General features: G+C 40.8%; 1 protein-coding gene across 3 annotated transcripts in view; it reads right to left on the reverse strand.

Annotated features, from left to right (window-relative positions):
* Window positions 1-359: 359 nt before the first annotated feature.
* BEND4 (BEN domain containing 4) overlaps window positions 360-19,246 on the reverse strand; it is a 41,698-nt gene continuing 22,811 nt past the window's right edge. The window contains exons 4-6 of one of the 3 annotated variants that reach the window (XM_001150318.6): window positions 15,026-15,117; window positions 9,536-9,705; window positions 360-7,145 (exon numbers count right to left, since the gene is read on the reverse strand). In XM_001150318.6, coding sequence (XP_001150318.2) covers window positions 7,136-7,145; window positions 9,536-9,705; window positions 15,026-15,117 — 272 coding nt within the window. In that variant the 3' untranslated portion in view covers window positions 360-7,135. Of the gene's footprint in view, window positions 7,146-9,464; window positions 9,706-15,025; window positions 15,118-19,246 lie in introns of all 3 variants that reach the window. The other 2 variants (XM_001150241.6, XM_009447592.4) reach the window with 2 other exon arrangements.

The raw sequence follows: 19,246 nt of genomic DNA on the forward strand, positions 1-19,246 counted from the left end.
GGTAGCAGCTATAGGTTTTTTTCTTCTTCCTGATGGAATGGTACCATGAATAGCAAGCATGTGTGCTTTATGTGTGAATGTATAAAATACCGTATGAAAATCCTCTTGGACTACATATCACTCTGAGCTCGTCACTGGCTGTCCCTTTCATTCATTAGATCAAATGAATTTCTGGATGATTTCTGGTCACTTTCCTGACAAAACTGAGCATCTTGTATTTGGATATTAAGCATGTAACATTTTCCTGATGTTCAGAGACAAGCAAAACTCTTAGCTTCAGGGAGAGAAAAGTTATGTATTCAAAGAAACAGAAAAGTATTTACAATGAATTAGAAAGATGAAAAACCAAGTTAAAACACTTAACAGAGACTTGACATTTATTGTGCAATTTTATCCCCAACAGAACACGTGGCATTCTAGAGGTATATGAGGTAATAAAATCAACACTCCAATTAGAACACCTGAAATAATTGGCTCTAGTAACAAATGTCTCTTATAATTAAAAATATTGAATGTTTAAAAAACTTTTATAACATTTTAAGTTTCTAAAAGAAATGAGCCTAACACTTAAAAAACAACTTACTCTTCTATATAAATTGTTCACAAAAAAATCTTGCTATTCTATATTACACTATGCATTTGTAGTTTTATTAACATATCCCTAGTGGGTATTAACTCTACACAGTACAATCAAATAGAAATTATTCATAGAGAATCAACAAGACTCCAACAATAAAAATATCAGGATCAATGGATTTGTCACAGTTTCTCCACAAGTATTCATCATAGAAAATAGAGTAAAGGCAACTCGGCCCCGGTGTTAGGCTGCTACATGAAGTTCCAGAGAGGAGAGACATAAAGGCAATGCTTAAATTGCGCAGGGTCGGGCTGGAACAGTGACCTTGAAAGCTTCATGACCCACCTCTAGCATGCCCTGTTCCCAAGAAGCGCAAGCCAGGACCTTCATGGCCTTGGCATGCTCTTGAACTTAAACACAGCCAAAGGGATGTGAAAGCCAAAACTACAGGAAAAAATCAATAGATTACTGTATTTTCTTACAAAATTTTCACAACAGTTCTCACAGTGACATCATAAATTAAAACTCTCTCTTCCAAACCAATCAGACTCATCAGCTCTAAAGCTACAAAGACACAAACGTGAAAAATGAATTGAACGTTGGCTACCTGATGCCCCGGTGCTATTTCTAACGTCTAGGAGTTCCCAAAGACTCTCACTTCACTGAGTTCAAATGTTTGCTTTTATCTCCCTGCATTTTTGCACTAGGAACCTATGGGACAAATGTGAACAAACTCGTGATTTTAATTTAAATTTACCTACTTTTTAAAAAAGTTTTCTGGTCTTCATCATAGGATCTTACGTAGGTCAAGCCTTATACAGAAACCTGGGCAGATCCCAGAGGATATATGGTTTGTATGTTCCTACCTAAGCATCGACATACTTTAGTAGTTTTTAGCAATACACAAATATCAACTCTCCCTTGATGGCATAAATAAAACAACAAATCCATTCCAAAGTGTTGATGGGCTTTGAGAACTGTGCTCCAACTACTGAGGAAGACTGAACTCGTCATTCTGCTTCCTATGCCCAAAGCAATCCTCTTCTTAGCTGAGTACCCTGGGCAGTTCCCTTATCGATACAATGGGGATAAGAACAGTAACAGCCTCATAGGGTAGCTGTGAGGATTAAAATGAGAATGCATTAAAGTACTTATCCAAGTAACTGTCACACAATAACTCAATAGATAGATATTAACTATAGTTACTACTGTTGTTGCAGTTAAGTGGTTCTGAACGGGCCCAAATAGTTTTCCAATGTGGCCAGGATACATCTGGCCACTTGTACTGGCCCAATTATTCCAAGAATAAACAGGTTTTCAAATGAGTCTTACTAGCAGACATGCTTTCACTGTAATTTGAGGATCTGTGATTCAATAAAAACACAGCCCTTATATCAGACAGCTATAAAGAATTGTGAGGAAAATTAATCCGGTCCCCATTACTGCAAAGACTTGGTAATTTAGTGCCTTCAGAAGTCAAATTAACCAAGCTGGTCATCAGATGAGGGAAGTCTCAACCTCTCAGTGTTAACCTGCAACTGAACATATTGTGGAGTATGAAAGTGGTCTCTGATGTGTACACAGATCAGTTAAACTTTTACATTTTACATTTAGAAGGCAAATACTGATGGGTTATTATTTTTGCACTCCATGTTGTCTGATGTCAATTCTTCACTCTCCTCTAAAAAAAAAAAAAAAAACCCAACATAAATAAAAGAACCAGTGCCACTGGCTGACAGTGTAACTTTGCAGAGGACTATCCATCCGCTGGGTGACATTTTCCTACATTACTCCAACTGAAGTGGTTATTTTTATCCAGTACTTACATGACTGAAAGAAGCCATCACTATGTTTACAAAAATACATCATAATGATACATACTGCTGTTTAGACACATTTACATTAGAGTTCTGACTCAAGCACTCCATTTGACATGTTTTGCCAAACAGTTCTGGCACGTGTTGCCACATTAAACATACACCAGCAAGACTTGCACCATATGTGCAAAATCATTTTCTATTACATTTCTAAAAATCTGTATATATGAGCTGTCAAAAATTAACGCAGATCTGTACTGTGAAATGACACAGCACTGAATGAGGAAAGTTATACATTTAAATCTTTTCTAAAATTGAAGCTATTATCCATGGATGACATTTTTAAAAATAATTGAAACCTAAGAAACTCAGGAGGTAGTCAATGGGTATTAGGTTTAGGTTCTAGAGCATAAATTGAAGGATGGAATCTAAATGAGGACAATGGATGTTTGCTTTTCTGAACATATAGCGCATGTTTCATCTTTACCTGATCTCCATCTGTTTTCTGAGAGCAACAGAAGGGAGGCAACAAGCCATTGAGAGCGGCAGGGGAATGTAGGAATCATAAACCTACAGATTCGAAGTCTGGGTTATTGCCTAATTTGGGGTAAACATCTGATACTGCAAGAATAGTTACTGGACTTAAAAAAAATCCTATCAACATCAGTTACCACTAGTTGATAGGACATGGAGTAGTTGGATCAAATAAAAAAATGGTTAGTAATTTATCTCTCCTCACAATCCTGAAGGAATCTCTTATGTCAATGTGCCTGTCACTGACAAAGGGATAAGGAACAATGCAGAATACCCGATCACCCACTATCTCTACAGCTGTGAAGTAGCTACAAATATGTCTCGAATCCCCTACAAAAGGAGATGATAACAATTTTCTGCAAATGCTCTAATATTATCCTTACATTCCTAGTGAAGCTTAATGAAACATAAATGGTAACGGTCACCTAAATGCTGTGGTGGAATGAGGAAAACCAAAAAAGTGATGCCCGGGTTCAAGGGCTAGAGGAAATATTTTCAAGTAAATACAGAAAGTACTTGTAAAATGTTCAAGTAAAATGGGAAAGTACTTGTAAAATTGAAATGGTTACAGTTTTTCTTGAAAGCATTTAACACTAAGGTTAAGCCATGAGATTTTGAAGAATGCACCGTCAAGAGTCAGTGAGAAATGTGACTTTAGTAACTGCTTGCAAAATACTGGTCCCCTCCACAGGGTCCTGACCTACACTATCCAATACATATCATTTGAGGGTCATCCTGAGCCTGGCTGGAACTGAGCTTGGGGCTTCAACTCACTGTGAAAAGCCGGCATGATCTTTGTAACAAGATTTTAATTTGGAAAACACAGGACAGTTGTCGCTTTTTGTAGGTATGGCTCTTCTGCTTATGGACCACACCTAGTCATTGACAAAAAAGCCACATTTAGTCTTTGTTGTCAAGCCAGCCCCGTGACCTCCTCCTCTCACCAATTAAGTGGGGGCACAGCTGCATCCCGAGCTGTTTTAACTCAATCTATTTTACACTACCAATGCTAACATGACTCAAGAAGGACTCTAAAAGCTGACATGACTAAGTTTCTTGTGAGAGCAATCTGTCCATTTGCCAGATAAAGATGCAGAAAATCAAATCAAAATAATAAGCAACACCTTCAAGTCTCCAAGGATTTCAACTGAAAGGCTCACAGAGCAATGACAGCATCCGATCTTAGTGAGTGAGCTTTTAACCTGGCTACACAGAGGCCCAATGGGCCTTGCCAAAATACAAATGAACATCCTTTGTTGGTCCTGATTTAAAGAAGAGGAGACCATGCAAACAACCACCGTGAACTTACGTACATACTAGCCTTAAAGGTGAAGCTCAAGTGGCAGTGTGGATATGTCCCAAGGAGAGGAGCCAGCAGTGTCCACAATGATGCTGTATCACGGCCTCAGTGGCTGCTAGTGCCTGCGTCAGACGCTAGGCTTGGCTAAAGGAACCCAGCAGATACACAAACAGTAGAAGTACAATGGAATATCTCACTCAGGGGCAAAAGTCGTAGGAACATTTCACTCAGGCAAAAGCTGTAGGTCCTAGACCCAGGAGAGGAGTTAGAACTGGCTGTGTGATGCTGAGTATGGAGTCTGTCAGCCTTGTGCAAAAGAGATGACCAACAATTAGTCTCAACATTCAGAATTTGTTGATGGAGAAACAGCTGATAGAGAAATATTAACCTGGAATGGGTGCGAGGGAGGAAGAGACCATGTGTAACTTTGGAACAAAAGTGGTGTGCAAACCTGGGACAGCAGCCTTCTCAGGAGGTAACAGTGACAGCCAAAACACAGGCTGCTGTCCCCCGCCCTTGCAGCAGTGGTGCAGGTGCGTTGTCATGTACGGCCATGGAGCAGGGGTGCAGAAAGTGCTCTCATCAGCCTCAGCGAAGACCAGCACGATAGGGCTCCAAGATGATATTTGGATATGAAGAAATATTCAGGACCCTCAAACTTCCAGAAAAACAAGAAGGGCTAGTCTGTTTTTCTTAAAAGCAGCGATCAAATATTGTTGCTTTAGAAAAACAGAACAATGTATTCAGCAGTAAGGACAACTTAAGGCCAATGAAAAATTAAGGTAAGATGGAAAAACAGATGAGGCTATGGTGGTGTTTTTCTTCTAGCAAAGATGTCACGTCAAAGAATCTTGTAAGACAGACACTGACTTCTCGGACCTCTAAAAATGCTTTAAGAGGTATCTTTCTTCCTTGGACAGCCAAAGATACTGGTCTCATGGCTGCCGTAAGAACATGGCATTTGCCCATATCATTTCTTTTACTTCCAAATTTTAGCTAATTTGCCCCAAATAGAATTGAATATTGGTTCTCCCTATTCCATTGAATAAATATGACAAATTTTAGTTAATTTTCTCAAAACAGGATTGAAATATTAGTGCCCACTACATCATTGAGCAGATCTGACAGATGACCACCTCCATAAACATTAAACTTTTCAATGGATGAATTCTAGTAATACAAAAAAGCTAATAAACAAAAGCTACAGAAAGACCTGTTTCTAGGACTTTGTATATAGTGAATACAAACTAAATATTAAATCTAAAGGACAATTTATGAGTTTATGTTGACAAAAATAGCCCAAAACCCCTTTATCAATGGATGCTCATTAACCTGAATCTCCAACCAATTTTCAAAACCCTTGGTCATGTCTGTAGATGACATTAGTAGCCTTCAATAAACGCTGTCCATTTAGCCCTTTGCTCTACAAAGAATGTAGTAATCTGGACTAGTTTGGTAAAGAAAGCCTCTCCTGAGTCCAAACAGGAAGCCCTCAGAAATGATGACTCTAGCACCTCTATAGCATTTGCCAATATGGAAAGTTTCCAAAGATACCACTAATTTCACATATGGAACTCAACAAATTAACCAGGGGATAGCGGCACAGTGCTGACTTAGCCATAGCTAAGGGGAACATTGGGGTAAAGGAGGCACGGAGGGGATGAAACGTTTTCATCAAGGACAATGAGAAACAAGTTTCATACAAATTCTAAAGATCACCTCAGCAGAGAAAGACCCTCAAATTTCAGAGCAATTACTGACAAGCCCATTGCATAGTTGTCAGAATGGCCTTGAAGCTGTGTGTATACAATGCCAGAACATCTAGTCAATTCAGCGAATACCATCAGTCACAACACTTGTTTGGTCTTCAGTGCACCAAACAACTAATTGCTTTAAATTTTCATTGTTTTACCCATCACTTTGGCATTGTGTCAACAAAGCCTGATTTAAGGCTATGGAAACTACGGATTTATTAACCTACAAAACTGAGCATTTGAAAATGGTTTTGGATCTTTGGATGTTTCTTGACTAACAATGAAAAATGACTACTGTTTGTAAACTCCAGAGATCAAATAGTGCCTTCTTGATCAACACAGTGGTTTTTAAACAACAGAAAAACAGTTGACCTGTAATTAATCACTGTCTGCAGATGTTGCCTCTGTTCTCTGGTTTCCTTTTAGTAATAGACATTATTAATGTCAAAATGGTATATGATGTCATCTATCCTATGTCTTTGCCGAGAAATATGAAGTCAAGTCTTTGGAAAACATAAAGACAACTTATTTGAATTAAGAGAATGTTTGCTTCTTGTCCCTTAACACAACTCTCCACCTTCTCCCATGGGCAGAAACACTACCCCAGCCTACCTTGGGGACTATCTCTGCCCAGGTAGCAGAGTTTGAAGATTTCAGAAAGGTAACTAGGAGCTCACCTATTTTTTCACCCTCATCATCTAGCTAGTAATTTAAAAATCAGATGTAGTTTTTTCTTTTTATAATATAATATTCCAAATGTCTGTTGTAGGTGCCACAGACTTCCCAAACAACCCTAAAATGGATTTCTATTTGGGTACTGTGGCAGCTGAGAATGTGTAGAGTATGGCAGAATGACAGGCTCTGGACTCTCAGGTGACAGGAACAGGACATTCACAATTGGAACTCTTGAGAGGACCAGCTGCTACAACAGGAAGATTCTGTCCACTAATCCCCAGATCCATCCTGGGAACTTTTATTGAAGACTTCATCCTGAGAAGCCTGATGATCGATCCCTTCATAAAATGAGCCACCGTTGTGCAGGAAAGTCCCCACCGCCCGCCCCTGTCGGGCGTGACCGACAGCGTCGCTGAACACTTTGTTTATCTGCTCCTCCGAGGGCATCCACCAATCGGGGTTGGAGGTACAATGCATCCTAATGAATTCTGCAGGAATATATACAACATCAAAAAGAGAGAGAGAAAAAAACAGCTGGTTTTTGCAGAAGATGACAGGGCAGGCTGCTTAAACTTTAACAGAAGCTCTATAAGAAAAGCTTTATGGGAAATCCAATGCAATGCCATGATGATGCCACTCATTAGACCCAATTTATTCCATACAAATTTTCTTCTCATGTGCAAAAGTAAAAAAAAAAATTGCATAGATATAGAGGGTAATCCCTCTAAGGAACATTTGCTGTTGAAATAAAAGGTAAATTTGATTTGTAAGGCAGGGGATGCACCATGTCTGGTATAAGTCAAGGAGATAGATTTCAAAACCCAAGTTGTTACCTGCTCACATTTTGAGAATGTTACTATCTCCAGAAGCACAGCAAATACCATTAGCATGGTATTCTTTAACCAGCTACTAATTTGAAGATACAGTACAATAAAATAACAGTCTTAATGACTGAGGAGGTGCCTAAGTGTTAGTTCAGAAAAGGTACCCATGTTCTTAGAATGTTGTGTGATTAGCTATACTTATTTCTGAAAATGTCATTTCTATACATGGGCTGACAAATATTTTTTACATGTTATCTCCTCTAAATATTTAATTTTACCAAAAAGCAATTAACATGCCCAGAAGAGTGAACTGTCGCAGCTGCCTCCAACACAGATAATCACCATATCTTGCCTACGTATTTCCCAACCAAAAGCGGGATGGAGGTCCACGCATTGTGGCCCTAAGTGAAAAATAAGCTGGAGACAGCAGTCTCTGGTTAGGCAGCCTGGACTGCATCAGGCATCAGTGTGACAGTGGCTCCTGCAGTGTTTCCAGAGCAGCAGCACTAGTTCTCTGGGATGTATTTTAATCCATCAGTTCTACTGACTTGCTATAGAAATGTAAAATGTTGAGTAAGAATTTCTGGAAAATGATACAGCGATGAGACCCCTTATTTGGCTCCTTTATAAACCCAAAGGCAACTCCCTTGAGTACACACAGACAGGGCACTCAGTCAAGCCCCCAAGCTCAACACTGCCCCTTGGAGAGTAACTCCATCATCTCTGATGATGTCAGGGAATACAGAAAACTATGGCTAGTTTGGCAGGACAGACCCTGGAAATTTCTGCCACTTAGTCACTCTGAGTAAGTGGAATATTCAGACCAACTAATAGGAGGTGTGCTGGAGCACTTGTGCCTAGTAAATACAGGCATTTTCGTCTCAGGTGGCTTCCTGAATCGTGGGCCATGTGTGCATACGCCCCTAAGGTTGTCTTGATCTAGGAACCACGCATGCCTGCCCCATCCCTTCTGAATCAGAATGTCTGGGGGGAGGCCTAGGGAATCTCAGCTGCTAACAAAAACTACATATGCATCCTAGGCACATAATGTCCAGAATCACTGTGGGCATCTCAGGAGGGAGTGCAGAAGTAGAGTATTCTTTCCAATAACCAGGGCCTTAGCAGTGATAATCCGGCTTTTTTTTTTTACTGTGATTTCCTCTCCAGGAAAAATTTTTATCCCTATTTCAGTAAATCAATATTAAGTCTTTCCAGCCAATAAAACTGCCACTGAACTGTATAGGTTAATATTGAGCTTTTTGATATGGATTTTTCAGGTGTGAACAATGTTTTGTTGGCACTATAACACTTCTATTTGTCTAGGTCTGTATTTGCACTTGCTGAATCAACTGGATACCTCCTGATTCCTCCTTCCCACCCCTCTGCCTGGCCTACAATAGTGCAGATCAACTGCAAAGTAATCAGCTATTAATACTGCTGAAGTCGTATTATCTCTGCAGTACATTTAATAGAAACTTTTTTTTTTTTAACCAAAAGAGAAATGTTCTACTGGGCAAGGTGTATTTTAGCATTAAGGAGAATTAATCCTAAACAAATTTAAGGAGTTGGGCCAAGTATTCTTGAGAAGGTATTAGAAGGGGACACAAACTAGAACTGGAAATGAGGTAACATTGTACCCATTAAAAAAATTTTCCACACCTTCCCTTCTTCTGTGTGTTCCCTTATGCTCCAGTTTTGCTGGAGGTGGCCTTCTCTGGCAGCAAAGAAAATCTGAATTTGAAGCGTGAAACATGAGGTGCTATGCGATGCTTATGTACCACTAAGTGAGAACAACAATGCTAAGGCAAACGGAGGTTTTTAAAAGAGCTTCTCAAGACTGAGTAGATGGGCCACATGAAGCCTAGACGTTCTCAGCAGAAAGAAATCAAAATACAGAAGGCTGAACACTTGTACGGGGAGAGCCACAGCCAATGCGGTGAAATGAGATCACAGATGGTGACACTGAGCGGAAGGATGCAGTACCTCGGAGGCATGTTACTTTAACTGGATCCAGAGGGCGTCTTTCGGGACCTGTCTCTCCTGACTGCACTGACCTTTTCCTTTTCCCAAGGCCGCATGAGTACTTAAGCTCATCGGTTGTGAAAACAAATCTGATGAGGTATCGAAGGAGCCGTCTCCCATCTTTCTTTGAAGAATTTACAGCCTCATCCCACTGTTTGCTTGTTATGTAGACAGGATAGTTGTTCAACAGCTGCTTGCTTCCCTGGAAAAGCGAAATATTTTCTCATTACCCACTGAGCCAGCCAGCCAGAAGCAGAAGTGATCTCCATTTCAAAGGCAAACATGCTTTTTAACCAAGTGGCTATGCTGACAATGAACCAGGTATTGAAGTGCGCAAGTAATTGCTCAGACTTAGAAGGGGCACTTTTCAAATTACATTTGCATTTTCTATAACAAGAGCCAATGAGGTATAATGAACACCTTTGAAAGGGGAGCTATTTATAACTTACATTTTAACAGGTAGGTTAAAATGTGTCAAGATCCAATGACAGGGAACACTATTTAAATCTAACCTGTAACTTTCCTTTTCAATCTACTAAAATATGCAAAACTTTGAAGAGTGTGATCAAACAGGTCTCTTTATTCTTTGGTTACTTTTAAGTACTTTTAGAAATGATGCTGGTGATCTATTTTAATAAGATTTTACTTCTGTTTAACGCACCCAACACCTGGTAGTCACTGCATTACAACAGAAACATTAAAAAGCAAATTTTAAGAAGGGAGAATTGTGGAAACTGAAAAAAAAATCACTAATAATCATGCAAAACAGGTTTCCTCAAATTATAGCTTCTGCAAATGCCACTATGTCAACTCAAAATTTTTCTTACTTTTCACCTTCATAATTTACGTCTGCTATAAAATTCCCGGGCTAAATAGCTGCAGTGGGACTAATTACGGGAATTTCCGTAACATTTATAAGCCATGTTTAATCAATTGCACCTACAAAACCATTACTTTAGTTCTGGTTGTCCATAAAATTCTACAGTCCAGGACAAATTAATTAACCCATGATCTTAGTTTTAATATACTCCTTCCCCAGTAATTAAGGTGTACAAAACAAAGAAGGGAAAACTCATTCATTTTACAACTCGGCAAATTTACTACAGGTTATAAATTTGGCACCATTTGGATCTGATAGGGTTTTATTTCAAAAAGTGCTCTGTTGAGTTAAACACTGAGAAGGGGAAATGGCATAGGAACCAACAAGAGGGAGGCAGCCCGATGCAGCTAGGAAACCGGCACTGAGTTCTGCGCGTGGAGACTCATCACGGCAGCATTCATACTCTCCTCAACAAGCAACGGCGTGATGTGGTTTCCTTTCCTAAGGAAGGCAACTGAGGCACCTAGTTTGTGCTCTGAATTTAGTCAGGCTGGGTTTGAATTGAATCTTGGTTCTGTGTCTTATTAGACTAACGAGCTAGTTACTTCAAGTTGTTGGACCAAAGTTTCCCCATCTTTACAATTGAAAAGAACTGAATTATCATGAGTACAAGATGTGACTATTTGGGAGCATGAGCCAAGCCTTGGCTGGGTACAGTGGTGGACCCTGTGTATAAGAGACAATCAAAAGATGGGCAGGGGCCCAGAGCTCCCAAAAAGTCCTTCAGCCCCAGTTGCTGTTTCATGGCAGGAGATGAGAGACGGAGGTCTGAATCAAGTCTGTGCAGGACAGAGAGAGGTGGGAGTGAAAGCTGTCGAACTGAGAGGGCTAGGCAACCAATTCCATGGGCCAGGGTATGTATGGGACACTGAGGAAGCAAGATGATCCCCAGGTCAAACAGTGGTGTCTTTCACAAAAATGAGGAACAGAGGCTACGGCTGGGAGGAAAGCAGCAGCAGGGAAAATAAATCCATTGCTTCCCAAGCACTGAGAGGAATAGGCTCCTACGGGCTCTGAATGGTTGACCCCCAGCCCTCAGGGAGGCGGGGTGGGCCGGGAGCGGGGGTGAAATCGGGGGGCTGGCTAACTCAAAACCACTCACTGTGTCACCAGTACTTTTGCGGAGGAAGCTTAAGCTTAGTAACTGTCACCATTTATTGAGCAACTGATGACCAGCCCGAAGCACCTGCCCCAAGCACTTTGCACACTTCCCTCCTTTCTCCTCACAGGTGGAGGTACTAGGTCTATTCCACAGCTGGGCTCTGGGTTCAGCCTTGGGCAGGTGACTTTTCTAAACTTTGCTCCTTTGTGTTAAAATACAGATGATAATCCCAGCTTGGTGGTTTGTGGTGAGGAGACCAGCCGTCTCCCACCAGAAAAAAAGCTTATGAGGGCTGGGACTGTTACCTGTTTATTCAATGCCAGACTCTCAGGGTGGAGTACAGCTCCTCACACAATGCAGGTGCAATAAACATTTGCTGAATGGCTGACGCAGTAGAGCACGGGCCTCTGTGGCTGGCACACAGCAGACACCCAGTAATGGTGGCTACAATGAAGAATTCTTACTTTTTTTTAACCACTGAATATAAATTCGCAAAGTTAAAGAACTTTAAGGAGAGCAACACAGATGAGGAGCCACTAAAAAGGAGACTTCTACCATCCTTAATTTAAAAAATGAGACGTCCACCATCCTCTTAGTTATGGTCCCTGTAAATATTCGTCAGCCTTAAAAAAGACTGTCTAGCTGCTTTTTAAGCTGTTTATTTAACACCATATAATTTTTAAAAGCTGTTTTGCTCAGGAGAGTGAGCTTACCTGGTAAGCCAGGATTACAGCTTTATCTTACCAAGGAGGTCAAATCCATTTCCAAGGCCTCACAACTCAAAGGGATGGGGCTGGGGATGCCATCCTCAAGTTCAGAGTTCACCCTGTAAGCGATGCTTTGCTGTGCCCCCGAAAATGGTCTATTTCAAGATGGGATGGACTAGTGATCTGGCAGCTGACAATCCAGGAAAAGAGCTTTCTCAAAACCTTTGAAAAAATCCACTGAATGCAGCAGCTCCACATAAAATGTTGGTCTCATAAAATGTAGGAATACCATTTGGAGGTAATTTTCATCAAGAAAAAGGGAAAGAAAAAGAAAGCAATTTATAGCCCAAAGCACAATTCAGAATGCTCTCCGGGTTATGGATGAGATTTATAAACCTGTTTTAGCATAGTTAATAAGTAAAATATGATAAATGATAAAAACGAGAAAATGCTCATGTGCCTGAAATGACAATATGAAGAGTCATAATGATGATGAGTCATAAAGTTTAAGTAGTCTTATGTAGATATTTCCCCTATTTTTTCATTTTTGTAGAATTCTGGTTGTATATTTTCAATTAGCCACCCACAGGTTATTAAACTTTGACCTATTGTTGAGTCACTGAAAAAAAAAACAGAACAAATCACCCTTAATTAATGGGTTACTTAAGAGTCATCATCAAATGGAAGACATAGGTGTACATTTACTATTAAGCAAGGTAACTAGTTCTGAATTAGACTGCTTTGTGCCACACAGGCACAAAGCAGGGGTGTGGCAGTCAGGGAGAGCTTCCTGGAAGAAGTGGGCTTTTCAGCTGTGCTTTTTGTATCACAGTAATGTCAAGTTAGGAAATATGGATTTAATTCTAGGGAGCAAAGGATTTTCAGCATACATTTACTTTGGATCTGTAATTCAGAAAAAAAAAAAAAAAAACCCAAAAAAAAAACACCCCCAAAAAAACCCAACTTTCCAGTGTGGAGAATAGAGAAGAAAGAAGCTGCTGCAATAGTCAGGTGAGAGAGTCAACCTAGGAAAAGAGAGGCAGTTCAACATGGCTGTAGAATTCTTAGACGTACGAAGTAAGGGGGTCAGTGATATGTCAGAAACTTCTACCTGGGGTTGGTGTGGCCTTTACTGAAAACAGGAGGAATTGCAGATGGGTATTCAGAATAGGTGTGGTGAGATCAAGCAATGTATGGGCAAACCACTGTGGGCCAGGCATTTGGCACGGTGGTCTACAATGAAGCCACAGGGACTGATGCTCTAGGTATGCATGTGGGACTTGTTAACACACATGTAGTCAATGTTATAAGAAACATAACTGGGCACAGGCTCATGCCTGTAATCCCAACACTTTGGGAGGCTGAGGCAGGACAATCACTTGAGCTCAGGAGTTCAAGACCAGCCTGGGCAACATAGTGACACCCCGTCTCTATAAAAACTAAAAGTTAGCTGGGCGTGGTGGTGCACACCTGTAGTCTCGGCTATTTGCGGGGCTGAGGTGGGAGGATATCACCTGAGCCTGGGAGGTCGAAGATGCAGTGAGCCATGATCATGCCACTATACTCAAGCCTGGGCAAGAAAGCGAGACCCTGTCTCAAAAATAAGTAAACAAATAAATAGGAAACATAACTGATGAGAAAAGGCAGTAGAGAGTGAGAGAAAAAGACAAAGCATGAACTCTGGAGAACAGTAGATGGAAAAACTCATGAAGGCGTCATAGGAAGAGGGGCAAGGAACCAGGAGAAAGTACTGACACTAAGGCTAAGGACAAGAGAGAGCACGGAGGAGGACAGGTGAGGGCCTGGGGTGACCAGAGTGGAAAAAGGGTCACTGGACAAGACAACTGGAGAGTCACCAGGGGCCTCTTGCAGAAAACTCTGGTAGCGGTGGAAGTGAAGCCAGATTACAGGGTGGAAGAGCAAATGGAAATTAAAAGAGAGAAGATAACGAATATAGACCAGCTTTTCAAATGTTTAATCATTAGAAAAAAATAAGGTCACCATTCAGCAATCATGAATTGAGTGTCTTCTATGACACTAGAGATGAGACCCGGGCCCAACTTTCAAGAAGCAAGATGTGCTGTAGTGTAGAATGAAGGTGCTGACCCAGGATACTTTGGGAGCCTGGAAGGAGATGGAAGTAGAAAGGAGGGCAATGACAGCAGAAGAGAAGGAGAATCCAAGGAAGGCTTACTTTTAGGCTGGGGGAAACCTGACAGCTTCCCCAGGGGATTCTCATGGGGATTGTCCATGGTTCTCAAGTCTCGTATGAAAGTCATATATTCAAAACTGAGTCTTGAACATCTTATAAGTATGTACCATCTTTATTACTATTAAAACACACCATTTCTTCTACAGATTGGGAGAGACTGTGGTTTCTTCCATTTAAGTCCAGGTGAAAAAAATAACCCATGTCCAGGGGCCCTGACATCTGGAAAATGCCTATCTGCACACCGGAGAATCATGCCCAGTGTGTGAGGTGCCCAGAGTGAGGGGCATGTGGAACACAGGCTCTGTCTGAGGGAATGACAAGTTGGTGTCTCTCATTTCAGGCATCTCTGTGCAAACAGAATGGTGGAAAAATTGCCCATGCTATTTAAATTGTCATTAGCTCTGTCTTTCCCCACTCAGTACATGCAGCTGAATCTCTGTAGTTAAATACATGCGTGATCTTTCTCCACAAATTACATACTTACAGACAACAGACCCATAAACCTCAGTCAAAAACTATTTTGCTAGCCAGTCTGTTCTGGTATACATTGATAAGTTAATCAAGATACTTAATCTTAAGAGAATTCCAAATGGAACATTCACCTTTTTACCAGAGACCTACCTCTGTCGGCTGGTCAGCTGGCTGTGGTATCAGGAGTTGGTTGTGGTGCTGCAGAACCGTCTTCAAGTAATCTAAAACGGTCTGGCAGGGCACTGGGTGGAAGAAATGGCAACAATTACACATTGGCTATCCCGTAACATGAAAATAAATAAATTTTTTAAAGTTTTTTTTTTTTTAAACAGAGGTCTTACTGGCACCCATACTGGAGTGTAGTATGGTGATCTCAGCTCACTGCAACCTTGAACTCCTGGGATCAAGTGATTCTCTCACTTCAGCCTCCCCAGTAGCTGGGACTACAGGTGCGCACCACTGCACCCAGCTAATTATGTTAATTTTTTTGCAGAGATAGGGTCTTGCTATGTTGCCCAGGATGGTCTTGAGCTCCTGGCCTCAAGTGATCCTCCTGCTTTGGCCTCCCAAAGTGCTGGGTTCACAGGCGCAAGCCACCGCACCCGGCCTCTAAAAAGATTTTTGATGCAAACTTCCAAAAAAAAAAATATTTTCTAAAGGAAATAGAATCTTCTTTCATTTGACATCCGTAGTTATTTCAGTTTGTAAATACAGAACAGATGCTATAGTTTGGAAAGAATTTTTAGGCTCAGCACAATTCACTGAGAACTTTCAAGTCAAACTTACTCCAAGATGAATTTGGGTCAACAATCATGATCACAAAGAACTCACAGAAGAGACATGTCTTGACTTATTTGACTCAGGTTGCAGCAGTAGCACCCAATGATGCTTTTAAAAATTAAGGTACTGAAAAGTAAGGTTTTGCTAATTATTAATCAATAATATAAGTGTTTCTAATGATGGATTCATTCCTAGTTCTTCAGTAAGCAGAATTCCATACAATTAGACTTGCTTCTCAATGCATACACACTTGGCCACACAGTTCTTCCCTAAGTGTCCCAAAAAGCAGCTCAATTGATTTGATCCCTTTGGTTATACATTTCACTAACTATTACACTATTTTTTGAGGCTTAGTCTTATAGACTCATTGAATAATCACAAAAAAAGTGAATAGATACTAACCTAACATAGAGCATGACATTTTTTCGTACCACTACATAAATAATGCCTACATCTGAAGATTTACATTACAGTCCTTTCAGGAGTAGTAACTAATTGCCTTTAAAGGTCTTGGTAGCTTAGGCCGGGCGCGGTGGCTCACACCTGTAATCCCAGCTCAGGGAGGCAAAAGGCGGGAGGATAGCTTAAGCCCAGGAGTTCGAGACCTGCCTGGGCAATATAGCGAGACCCTGTTCTCCAGAAAAAGGAAAAACAAAACAAAACAAAACAAAAACAAAAAAAAACAAAAGATAAAGGTCTTGGTAGCTTAGTTAATAACCTAATTTATATGAATTGTTTCCACTGTATTTCTTAGCTGTGTGTTTTCTTAAGATGTTCTTGTCACGTTCAAGAAAATAATAAATATTTAACCTAAGCCCTAATTTTAAAGTATCACCACCAAGCTTTCTAAATTTCGTTTTTCTCACTCATTTTTTTAAGATAGCAAACAGGAATTATCATTTTACGCAATGCTAATATAATAGCTTTGGATTTTTTAGGTGACATCACAATGTAACATAATAGATCAAAAACTACTTCAACATCCTTTTGAAGAATTTGAATAACAGGAAGTAGGAGAAGGTTAGAAAATTTTTCTTCTTGCCAAAGAAGTATTTTCTTAAACAGTCATCATCCTTACAGACCTGGGCTGTGGCCACTTGTGAACAGTTATATGGACATATTCTCCAAATTGACGAAGCACTTGCTGAACAATAAGAGGTCAACCAAAATAAGTCACGTGTATCAGAAGTAGGCCTGTTATTAAACCAAAGTTCAATAAACCTGTCAAATGGCCCTAATTTCACCAGCTTCTTAAAAGTCCAACCCTTTTTACTGATGCCACAGTGAGGAAGAATGTGTCTCCTGACACTGAGCATTAATTGCTGGAAAAAACCCTAAGTCTCGAGAAACAAATGGAGACAGGAAACAGGTCTGCATTTTAGTTCCGGGTTTTTCACTGATTGTGTGACCTTGGGGACTTCATTTACTTTCTACGTATGGATCCCTTCTACACAGTGCTGAGTATGAGGCTCCAAAGCAGCATTCTGTTCTTCACAGTTTATGGTTAGAATAAAATGCAAGGGTACATATGTCACTGCTTTGTCAAGTGACATGTGCAAGGTACTACCTTGGATTTTGCTTGGAAGTTTTAGAGAAATTGTAAAGACTCATTGACCAGGATTTGAATGAACTTTTTTTTGATCCCTCACCCATATTTTAGAGTCATTAAGATGTTGCCAGGCATGGTGGCTCATGCCTCTAATCCCAAAATTTGAGAGGCAAAGGTGGGAGGATCGCCTGAGCCCAGGAGATTGAGACTAGCCTCGGAAACATAGCAAGAACATATCTTTACAAAAAAATCAAACCATTAGCTGGGTGCGGTGACCTGTGCCTGTAATCCCAGCTACCCAGAATAAGCTGGGAGGATCACTTGAGTCCAGCATTTCAGGGCTGCAACAAGCCATGACTGTGCCACTGCACTCAAGCCTGGGCAACAAAGCAACACTCGCTCTCTAAAACAAACAAACAAAAAGATGCATATGAAAAAATTTTTATAATTAAGAGTCATTCACGACAAATCCACAGCCAATATCATACTGAATGTGCAAAAGCTGGAAGCGTTCCCCTTGAAAACTGGCACGAAACAAGGATGTCCTCTCTCACCACTCCTATTCAACACAGTATTGAAAGTTCTGGGCCAGGCACAGTGGCTCACGCCTGTTATCCCAGCACTCTGGGAGCCCAAGGCAGGCCGATCACGAGGTCAGGAGATCAAGACCATCCTGGCTAACACAGTGAAACCCCATTTCTATTTAAAAACACAAAAAATTAGCCAGGTGTGGTGGCAGGCGCCTGTAGTCCCAGCTACTCAGGAGGCTGAGGCAGAAGAATGGCGTGAACCCGGGAGGCGGAGCTTGCAGTGAGCCAAGATCGCACCACTGCACTCCAGCCTGGGCGACAGAGCAAGACTCCGTCTCAAAAAAAAAAGAAAAGAAAAAAAAGAAAGTTCTGGCCAGGGCGATCAAGCAAGAGAAAGAAATAATGGGTATTCAAGGCCGGGTGTGGTGGCTCATGCCCGTAATCCCAGCACTTTGGGATGAAACCCTGTCTCTACTAAAAATACAAAAAAAAAAAAAAAATCAGCCGGGCGTGGTGGTGGGCGCCTGTAGTCCCAGCTACTCGGGAGGCTGAGACAGGAAAACGGCGTGAACTCGGGAGGCGGAGCTTGCAGTGAGCCGAGATTGTACCACCGCACTCCAGCTTGGGCGACAGAATGAGACTCCATCTCCCAAAAAAAAGAAAAAAAAAAGCTTATTCAAATAGGAAGAGAGGAAGCCAAACTGTCTCTGCAGATAACATGATCCTGTATTTAGAAAATCCCATTGTCTCAGCCCAAAAGCTTCTTAAGCTGATAAGAAACTTCAGCAAAGTCTCAGGACACAAAATCAATGTGCAAAAATCAAACAAGCATTCCTATACACCAATAATAGACAGCCAAATCATGAGTGAACTCCCATTCACAACTGCCACAAAGAGAATAAAATACCGAGGAAAACAACTAACAAGGGAAGTGAAGGACCTCTTCAAGGAGAACTACAAACCACTGCTTAAGAAAATCAGAGAGGACACAAACAAATGGAAAAACTATTCCATGCTCATGGATAGGAAGAATCAATATCATGAGAATGGCCATACTGCCCAAAGTAATTTACAGATTCAATACTATTCCCATTAACCTACCATTGACATTCTTCACAGAATTAGAAAAAACTACTTTCAAATTCTTATGGAACAAAAAAAAAAAGCCCATATAGCCATGACAATCTAAGCAAAAAGAACACAACTGGAGGCTACAGTAGGCAAAACAGCATGCTACTGGTACAAAAACAGACACACAGACCAATGGAACAGAACAGAGAACTCAAATAAGAGTGCACATCTACAACCATCTGATCTTAAAAAAGCCTGACAAGAACAAGCAATGGGGAAAGAATAGGGAATCCTGGGAGAACTGGCTAGCCATATGCAGAAAATTGAAACTATACCCCTTCCTTATACCTTATACAAAAAGTAACTCAAGGTGGATTAAAGACTTAAATTAACTCAGGATGGATGAAAGACTTAAATGTAAAACCCAAAACTATGAAAATC

Source organism: Pan troglodytes, chromosome 3 (genome assembly GCF_028858775.2).
Source record: "Pan troglodytes isolate AG18354 chromosome 3, NHGRI_mPanTro3-v2.0_pri, whole genome shotgun sequence".
In the NCBI taxonomy this organism is placed as follows: Eukaryota; Metazoa; Chordata; class Mammalia; order Primates; family Hominidae; genus Pan; species Pan troglodytes.